The sequence below is a fragment of the Drosophila willistoni genome, chromosome 3R (genome assembly GCF_018902025.1).
Source record: "Drosophila willistoni isolate 14030-0811.24 chromosome 3R, UCI_dwil_1.1, whole genome shotgun sequence".
NCBI classification, from domain to species: domain Eukaryota; kingdom Metazoa; phylum Arthropoda; class Insecta; order Diptera; family Drosophilidae; genus Drosophila; species Drosophila willistoni.
Genome location: NC_061086.1, coordinates 3,549,818 through 3,560,092, shown reverse-complemented (window position 1 = coordinate 3,560,092; position 10,275 = coordinate 3,549,818). Strand labels below are relative to the sequence as shown.

The window sequence follows — 10,275 nt, the reverse complement described above, 5'->3', positions numbered from 1 at the left end:
ACCATTGGTCAGAGCAAGATGGCAGAGAGGTCTTCCATAATTGGTGGTTGCTTTGTTGGTATTTCGCTCTTTTTTCCAGACTGCTTCCAGGCGCATGCACGATACACTCATACACTTGCAATATGGCGGCGGAATGTCGGCAGTGGAACACACTTATTCGCGCTCTCTCACTCACACAGTGAGTCGTCGCTTGGTGATCGCGTTGCCAGGACGACTGGAATGCCGTCCACAACACACACACACTAATACACACATGCACACCCGCTCATGCTGAGCGAATCAATTGTGTTCCATTGTCGAATGTTCCAGCGCATTGTTTGGCAGGACTGGTTTTTTTGAATTTCCAATTTCGTTTTCAGTTCTTGTTGGATTCTCAAAGCGTTTACGTGGCCGTCTGTTATGCGCAGAGCGAGTGTGTGTGTGCGAGAGAGATAGAAAACAGAGAGTGTGTGTATGTGTGCGTGTGTAAGAAAGAGAGGTAGTGAATCAAGCAAAAATATTTTCGGCAAAAGAACCGCCGTCGGTGCTTCTGCTGCAAATGTTGAATGTTACATACAAGCACAATATGTACATACATACATGCATGGGTTTTGTGTTCCGTTTCAAATGTCTGTTTCTCTGTTTCGTTGTTTGTTGCTTTGCCATTCATTCGTTTCTGCCGCTCGCGTGCAGTCGCAGCTCCCTAACGGTTATTCTGCTGCCGTCGCCTCCGCCAACGCCCGCTCATATGTAGATTCCGTTTCCGATCCCATTCCCGATCCCGATCCACTGTGCTAAAAAGGTGCGTGCCCCGAGCACTAGTGAAAAGTGAAAAATGTAAGAAAGCTAAACAAAAAAAAAAAAAGAGAAGAAATATATACACATACATACATATGTACATACGGCAATAACAGTTGCTTCCCCTCCTGTCACGCGATAATATACCCTGTATATAGCCTGCAGTCAAAGCTCTAGTTCCGTGCTGATTTTGATTTGTTGCATGCGTCGTCCCGTTCATCGACTACAACGACAACGACAACAACAACAACATCAATAGCATCGGCAACAACAAAAAGAAGACCACAAATGGCAGTGAAAAAAGCAAAAGTGTTACAATTCAAACTAAGCAAATAAAAACAAAAATCACAAAAAACAACATTGGCAAAAAAAACAACGCAAAGTGATTTTAATTCTATGTGTTTTACTCGATGATAGGATATTAACAACATTAAATATTATATGATCCAATAGCGGATTTATGGCTAATGTCATAAATACTTTGATTCCAAATAGTTTCAAAAGTATTTCAAACATAAAATTGAGATACTAATAATATTGAAACGGAGTTCTTCTTAATATTAAAATCTTTTCCAACACATTGTAGGGATAATTTACAATTTAATTCGTACTAGGACTATTATTCAGACAGCAAATTTTAATTCAAAAGTTTATTCTTACTTTTTATTATCAGCAACCAAAAAATCTTCACAATCATTATAATTCTACAATTTCAATTTGGCTTTTGAAAACATAAGCACAGTAAAAAGATTTTTATTCAAACTACTTTTACTAAAGAAATAAAATATTGAGCTTTGTTTTTCATAAAGATTTTAAAATACATGTGTACCAAATGTCAAATATATGTTCAATCTGCTTTGGTCATTTTGAATGGGGGTTTAAAATTGTATAGATAACATTGAACATATTTTGGAACTTTATACATATGTACAAACATATGTACATATGTATATATGTATGAACATAAGAGCTAAGCTAGACAATTCATAAATTTGTAAAGTCTAAATATAACTCCCACCTATACAAACTGAACCCAGATTCCACAAAATGAAGTATATAGAATGTTGTCAACCGATTTAAACAAAAAACTATCAAAGAAAATATGAAAATATGTGCCAAAATAAAGATACGAAAAGATAGAAAAACTATTAAACTGCATTTGTCAATCAATTTATCGACTACTCTTATTAAATTTTTTGCGATTAAGCCGTCGCTTCTTAAAACCATCCCATTGCATGCCGGACAGAGTATGCTAAATTCTAGTTTTGTGTCTTTAGATCTAGATAACATTCCGACACTCTTTGTGCGATATAATCTTATTTTTTTTGGATATCTCAACTCTTTCTTTTAGATAGATCTCACACAAAATGGTGCAATAAACACAAGCAACAATGCAAGCAACAAACAAAATGTAATCGCGATAATAATTAAAAAAGAAAAGCAAAGGAGAAAAACCAACCACAAAATAATAAATAAATAAGAAACGCGTGTGATTCCATTTGCGGAATACACCCAATTTAATACCAATACAAATATACCAAATCCCAATCCAATATCAATAACCAAGCAGCCGCAGCAGGAACTCGCAGCAGAGGAATCTCTCTCAGCTTCTGCTGTGTGCTAAAAGCAAACCAAATCAATAAATAAAAACCAATTACAAAAAAAAGGGCGAAAAATAAGAAGAGAAAGAGAACTTCCATACAAGTGCGCGCACCGTCGCAGCGCAAACAAAAAAAAAAAAAAACAGAAAACACAAAAAAAGGAAAGAAAAAAACCCAACAACAAAATCATTCACAACGGCGACCATAACGAACTCCGCCCTTGCAATGAGCCAGCTGGGCACCGTCTACGCCACCAAGCGAAGGCGACGTAATGGCAAAAGGTGAGTTTAGTGCTCTGCACTGTTCCTGTTCCCATTGCGGATATATGTGTGCCGATACGAAGGTGCGGGGAAACGCTGCGGGAGTTGTCGGGATGCCAAGTTACTGATATACCCAAAGACCCAACAATTGGGGGAAACGGGGAATTTGTTCCGAGGGGTTTATTATTATACTGAAAGATTTCAATCAATGCGCGTGAGTGGAGGCGATTGCCGTCGCCTGCACTTGCCACTTACCAACACTTACCACCTTGTGGCGCCACTGCCACTGCCACCGCCGTCGCCACCGCCGCTGCCACCCGCTGATGAACGATTTGTTGGCTCTATTAATCTGTAAACTGTTGCCATTGTTATCCAAGTTGGCTTTATCTGGTAGCCCTCAAAAAGGGCTACTGGTATTGGCTCCAACCTCTCCCCCACCCCCCGCCCTAACCGACCGGGCTTAATTCCATTTCGATTATTAATGATTCTTTTGCCATTTGTTGACAAACTTCGATTTGTTTCTCCTTGCGTCCGTCCTTTGACTTTGATCAAAATCGTTGCCCGTTGCCCCTCGACTGCTCTGACCCCCATGCGCCTCTCTTCCCCTTACCCCATCGCATTCATTGAAATTATTAGCATTATGCATGTCGGCAGAGTTGCGTGAAATTACAGTAGCCCTCGCTGACTCGCTGTTGATGATGAAGATAAAAGATGATGATTGGCCCTTGGCCCTCAGGGTGGTCCCCTGGACAGCTTGCATACCGTTGATGTACACCACACCAAAAATGAAGTCTTCTTCAGTCTGCCTGCCAGTCCATATATGTATAATTTCTGATCATTTTGTGTACTTAACTATGCCTTTTTATCTCGCTTAAAATAATAATAAATGAAGTAAGTAAGTCGTCTCGCCGACTTGGGTATACCATACACCAGGTGAAACAAATATTTAAAATTTCGAAAACCAAATGTATGTCTACTAAATTGTTTTAACATGCCTCATACCATTTGCTATCTCGCTCACTCTACAAACACACAAGCACTCTAGCGCCGCCACTAGCCAACGGCCAATTCTGCCCTTATGGATCGCGTAGCAAAATACGTTCATACGTATATTTTGTATGTTTCTAGTCCGATTTCAATCAAATTTGGTAGTTTGATAGAAATAGATAAGATTTATTAGTCTGCCAAATTTGATCGCGATGGTCAAAAAATTGCAAAAGCTAATCGGTTTTTTCTAAATTATGGAGGCGGAAGTGGGCGTGGCAACATATTAAAATATATGTGTTCTGCGCGCATACTAAGCCAATATACATACTAAATTTGGTGACTTTAGCTTTGTTAGTTTTCGAGAAAATCAGTTTTGTTTAATTTTCGGGGGCGGAAATGGGCGTGGCATAATTTTTAAATAGTCAATATCTGCGCGTCTATTAAGCTAACTTACATACCAAATTTAATGTCGGTAGCTGTCATAGTTTTTAAGAAAATCAGAGTTATGTAAATTCCGGGGGCGGAAAGGGGCGTGGCAAAAAGTTGGAACAATTATTTTCTGCGCGCTAACTAAACGAGTATATAAACCAAATTTGATGTTTCTATCTGCTATACTTTTTAAGAAAAACAGTTTTATGTAAATTCTGGGGGCGGAAGGGGGCGTGGCAAAAATTTGAAACAAACTCGATAAGCGTACATACTACACGAGACTGCATACCAAATTTGGTGGCTCTAGCTCTTATAGTCTCCGAGATCTAGGTGTTCATACGGACGGACGGACGGACGGACGGACGGACGGACAGACGGACATGGCTAGATCGACTCAGTTTTTGATCCTGATCAAGAATATATATACTTTGTGGGGTCGGAGATGCTTCCTTCTGCCTGTTACATACATTTTGGCGACTTTAATATACCATTTCACCCTATGGGTGTATGGTATAAAAACAGCAGCAACAACAACAGCAGCAGAACAAAAATGCAAGCACACACGCATAATTATACGCAACGCCTGTAAATATGCAAAAAAAAAAAACAATAATAATAAAATGGAATGCCGAGCGAACTTCATCTTGTGCCACGCCCCCATTTGGTTACCTATCTCAACTCCTGAGACATAATTATCCGCAGCTGATCAGCATCAGGCATTAGTTCTTCTTTAAGAAAAAGAACACAAGATTTCATCTAAAACAGTAAACTTCGTATCTACTGTGATTAGATTGAAATTAGATCAAATCTGGTTTAACTTGCATCTAAAGCTTTAAGAACTTTGGTTTACTAATTGTTTTATTAATAGTGCACAGCACTCACAAGTACACAAGTACTCAATACTTTAAAAATAAGGAAACTTATATTTTATTTTTTTTCTCTTGAATTCATATACTACAGAGAATTGGTTATTGTCAACATAAAATTCGTATAACTTAACAATATATTAATATGTATAAATATATATACAATGATCTTTATTTTCTGTTTCTGTTCCCATAAAAAACTTGATAAAAAAGTTATTAATTTGTTTTATGAACCATCGAAAGGACTCGGGGCATAATTTTGTTAAAAAAAAAACAAAAGACAAAAACAAAAACAGAATATAAAACAATTACACTTCCAACAATGTGGCTAGCAAAACTAAAAAAAAAATACAAAACGAAAACACATACTTGCAGTTCAACCCTGAACTGACTCGCTCGACTGACGCAAAATTGTCACCTTGCTTGCCCGCCCTCCCCTCCCATGCTTTGCCCCCTTTCAGTTGCAATGCACACCTGCAATTATAAGTGGCAGGCCGCATGAGATACAGGGATCGGGATCGGGTAGGGAATCGGGATCGGTATTAAAATAATGGAGCAGCACCCTTTGTCAGCGTCATAGAGTTGAGTTTACAATGTGGCTTTAATGAAATGATCAAAAAGGTGTATGAGTGTGAGCGTGTGTGTGTGTATGTGTGTGTTTCTTTGGGTGAGACACTAAATGTTCTTGTACAAATTTTAATTGCGATCATAAATGACGCGTTTCGTACGAAATACAAGAGGGCAGAGGCAGCTGGCAATACTTGAATTAAGAAATTGCGATTAAAACTACAGTAAACTTCGAAAACTTAAAGCTTTCAGCTGCCCCTTCATCTCTCCCTCTCCGTTCATTTCTTAAAAATTGTTTAGTTGGTCTCGGCTGGTCTTCCACTTGTTGGTTGTTATGGATATATGAGTCCTGGTTTTTTTTTTGCTTTATTGATTATCAGCTAGTTGTTGTTTATAATGTTGTTGTTGTTGCTGCAGTTGTTGTTGCAGTTGTATTTGTGCTTGAGTTCGTTATTGATTGCGGCAGCTGGTTTTCCTATCCTACCAACCATATTTTACTGCCTTTTGTCTCTCTCATCCTTGTTAACTGCTGAAGCAAATGCAATTAGCCATGTTGCAATTGCAGTTGATGTTAAGGATTTGAGGGGGCGGTAAATTGTTCAAAGTTAAAGCCCTCGTGCTTTATGTATTATGCATTAAACTTTGATTGATTTGCAACTTGGCTTGGAATAGAAATGAGTTAAGTTCATTAAAGTTACTCCTCGAAGGCTTTTAAATACGGTTTTGAACTTAATTGATGTTTAGTAGTCTTTTTTACTCAAAGTCAAGTCGAGTCTGAGCTCACAAACTTATTTCATTTCATTCTTTTATAACTCTGAGACTGGAATTTGTTAATATAAACCGTCAAGTTTTGTCTATAACTGATAAATTTGTAGTCCCTATGCGGTTGATGTTCATCTATCTCTGGTCTAGTTATAATTATAATGTATTATTTTGGGCCCAAGTAACCCATTTTAAATGCATACATGAGTTCCCATATGACACCAACTTCCCGCACCTTTCCTCCACTGGGTGGGAGATCGAGAGGGTCCTTCTGAGACCGCAACCCGCGACATATGTTTCTCTCAGTCGCCTCGAAGGCATAAATTGAAAAATTGACTCGAACCAGATGACCATATGGCCAGTATGATACTCTATGGCAAAGTCGGGAGGAGGCATATAGCACCATAAAAAAGTTCATTTAATGTTGGTCAAACGAAATGACAACAGTTGGCCCTGCGAGGTCTGCGAGTGATGTTGCTGGTGGTGGGTTGATAGTGGAGGGTTTGTCCATTAGTTGCGCCTGCGCCCTTTCAACAACACCATCGGTCGGTCGGTTCACATAGGGTTAAAAGTATTACATGAAACATTGCAGCTAATTATGGAAGATGAGGCATAGATATGATTGGGAAATTCCTTTAGAAAAATTCCACACAAAAGGATAAAATAAAGAGAGATGAGTCAGTATATTAATTTGCCTCCAATATGTTATCTTTCGATGGATTTCTATTGGGGACATCTTGTGGCAAAATGGCTAGATGCCTTTCTAACGTCTTTTGTCTAACCGTTTTACGTTCGCTTGGCTTGCTCTTTGCAGCGTTTGCAGCGATTATCATCTGCCTATGCATGAGTTTTTGTTCCATTCCTCCTTCTTGGCTGGGCCATCTCGCTGGGTTTGAGTTGTGTTTTTGTCCGTGTGTTGGTAATTAACACCATTGCGTAATGCAGCGTATCGAAGCCTAAATAGTGCTGCTCCATATGCCCAAGCTGAGAGGCGAAAGATGGGTGGTGTGGCAATGGGCGGCCATTACATACACTCGCTCTCTCCCTCTTTCTCTCCCCGTGCGCTATCTGTCTCTGTCTGTCATTCATTTCGCCTCCATTTGAGCAACATTGTTGTTGCCATTTCTGCTCAGGGCTGTGGCCAAATCGGTAGGTGTTAAAACGCTTAGACCTTACAATTTAAGCTGCTGCCTCTTAATGGCTCAAATGTCTGGCATACGGATCAATGGATCAGGATCAGCCTACTAAAGCAAAAAATTGAAGGCAACGAACAACTGGATAAAAGGAGTAATAAGTCAGTGAACTCAGAACCAAACCTTAACCCTAGCCCGTGCCTAAACTCAACCCAACCCAACTTACTAATCCATAAGCCACCAAAAATACATATATACATATATATATATATATGTTGAGGAAAAAGAATTGACCACCTGCATTTGGGCTGGCAGACACCCCCCTTAACCGCCCCCACTCCCCCCTATAGAAGGACTGCGCCTAGTTTTTTTGTAGTTGTTTTTGTTTTCAACATTTTGTTGTTGCCGTTTTCGGGCCAGCCAAAGCAAAACAAAAGAATTTCAAATTAACCAAAAGCGTTCCATAAAAAAAATCCACCCCAAGGTGCAGCCAGGACGCACTCTGCTGTGTCCTTTGAGTGTGCGCTGAAGTGGAGCGCTGCCGCTCAACAGAAAGAGAGTGGATAGAACTAAATACAGACATAGAGAAAGAGAGAGGGGGGGCGTCGGGGTCGTCGGATCGGGCTGGTTGTAGCTGTAGTAGGGGGATGTCGGCGTCTCGACCCAAGCAGGTGATACTTTTCATTCGCTTTGTTCTTGTACATTTAGTTACGCTAACTAACTATAGTTGATATACCCTGGCCAACAAGGATAAGCATTATGCTTTAGGACTCTTAAAAGCTAGGATTTTAAAAACTATCCAAACCTTATACATTTTTGATACAGCGTATACTTCTTTGTAAGTGTTATAGAATCGAGTTGTCTATTAGATGCTCTCCTCCGTTTTAAACCGTTTACCGTTAAGACTCTGTATTAGTTTAATCATATTCGATACTCCATTATTTGATTTGAAAAATGAAATAGATTTGCTTATTAACTTAATTAAACTGTTTATTAAAACCATTGGGATTTTCCAATTATTAATCTTCTTATTGTCGGTATCTTTTAACATTTTTTTGCATAGCTCGTACCAATTGTAAAAGGTTTCTCTAAGAACTAAAAAGCAACTGACAGTTCAAGTAAAATAAGTTTTTATTTGAGTGTATTTAAGTTTCGTTGTTTCATTTTAAAACAGTCTGTTGTGTCTATATTTGCTGGATTACGTTTACCGTTTGCTGCACGTTTCGATTTGTAAAATCAAAAATAATTTTTATAATTATGCCGTATGAATAAATGATAAATGTGATTAATGCCAATGGCAAATGCGCATCATTAGCGCTTCGTGGAGACCCAGAACGGGAATCAGCCCCAGCAAAAAACCAAAAAAAAAAGGGAAAAAAAGCCGCGCCCACCTACTTACATACATATGTATGTACCTACATACATACACACATGATTGTACATATACAGATATATGTACATATATAGAAAGCAGGGTGGAACCCGGCTAGTTTCCTTCCTTTGCTGCTTCGGCAGCTTTTCGCAGCTGTCAAAAGGTTCTCAAAGTTTGCCCCCCGACAACGAGACTACCAAGCGGGCCAATATATATCTATGTGTGTGTGTGTGTGTTTGTGTGTGTCAGTAGTAGATACATTTAGCCAAAGCGCACACATAAAAAAAAACAACAAAAACTAAATTTCACTGCCGCTGCTCGGGCCCAAAGATTCCGCTAGGCGAATCGCAAAAATGTTTAATCGATAAAATAAATGAGTTGCCTTTGCCCCACAGTTGTTGTTGTTGTTGCTGTTGCCACTGGTATTGCTGTTGTTGCTGTTGTTGGCGGCATAGTTGACGTTATTCGGTATAAATTTATGTACTGTATCTGTTGGCTACAAAAATTGCAATTGCCTTTGTCGTTTTGTTTTCGGCTCGAGATCATAAAACTTAGTTTTTTCTCTCTCTTTTACTCTTCCTCTCCTTGTCCTGTTATAGCCTGTTTTGTTATAAATATTTTGACATTTGGTAGTTTTAGTAGTTCCCATAGAAGTCGATTTAGCGGCCTCTCTTTAAGTTTTGGCAATAACATTTATCACTTCATTAAGAAGGAGAAAGGGCCAGAGCGAGGAGGCGAAAATGTGGGGCTTAAACCATGTTCGAGTGTCACTTGAATGTTTCGTTTTCGGTTTGGAGCTCTTTTAAAATTGTTTTGCACAATTAATATGCAAATGAAGATGGCAAACTGCAAGCAACTAGCAACCTGCGAACCGGCAACTTGGCTAAATATGCAAATAATGCGTTAACAACTTAATTCCATTCAAAAGTTCTACCTACTGACGATTAGTCTGGGCCGTGAACCTCTCTGTCCCCCTAACCCCAACCCCAACTCCAATTCGAAGTCCAACTCCAACTCTGACTCTGACTCAGAGCCGTGATGTTGCAGCCTCCTCTTGGTGTTGCCTTTTTGTTGTTATCTTGACAGAGTTGCGCGATCGTTTTGTAGTTTTCTGTGCTGCGATGCCAGCTACTGCGATTCTCTCGTCTTTTGTGGCTGGATCTCCCTGGGGTTGGGGCTCTTCTTTTGGGTTGACAAAATTAATGAGTTGGCTCCTTTGACTTGGTTCTCTGACCCGCTCCTTGTTAATTTTTACAGCTTTAAATTTATGCGTGAATTTGGCGCAGATCCATTAAGTGGTCCATAGATTAAAAGCAAGTGTTCACTGTGTGATCTCTTTTAAGTGGATTCGATTCGAATCCCAAACTCACACTCGCCCCAAATCAACTCAAGTTGGTAGCGGTTCGATTCTGTTCTTTGTGCCCTGCGAGTTGACAGCTTCTCCTTCTTGTTTTTACTCTCTTGCGATTTTTAAATGGCGCTTAACTTTGTTTGTTTTGACATTTCGGTCGGTCAGCCTTT

At 39.5% G+C, this 10,275-nt stretch overlaps 1 protein-coding gene across 2 annotated transcripts in view; it reads left to right on the top strand.

Annotated features, from left to right (window-relative positions):
- The first annotated feature begins 2,544 nt into the window (after window positions 1–2,544).
- The window catches only part of LOC6650761 (circadian locomoter output cycles protein kaput), a 28,555-nt gene continuing 20,824 nt past the window's right edge, over window positions 2,545–10,275 (top strand). For both annotated transcript variants that reach the window (XM_002072735.4, XM_047009503.1), the window contains exon 1: window positions 2,545–2,659. In XM_002072735.4, coding sequence (XP_002072771.2) covers window positions 2,604–2,659 — 56 coding nt within the window. In that variant the 5' untranslated portion in view covers window positions 2,545–2,603. The remainder of the gene's footprint in view (window positions 2,660–10,275) is intronic.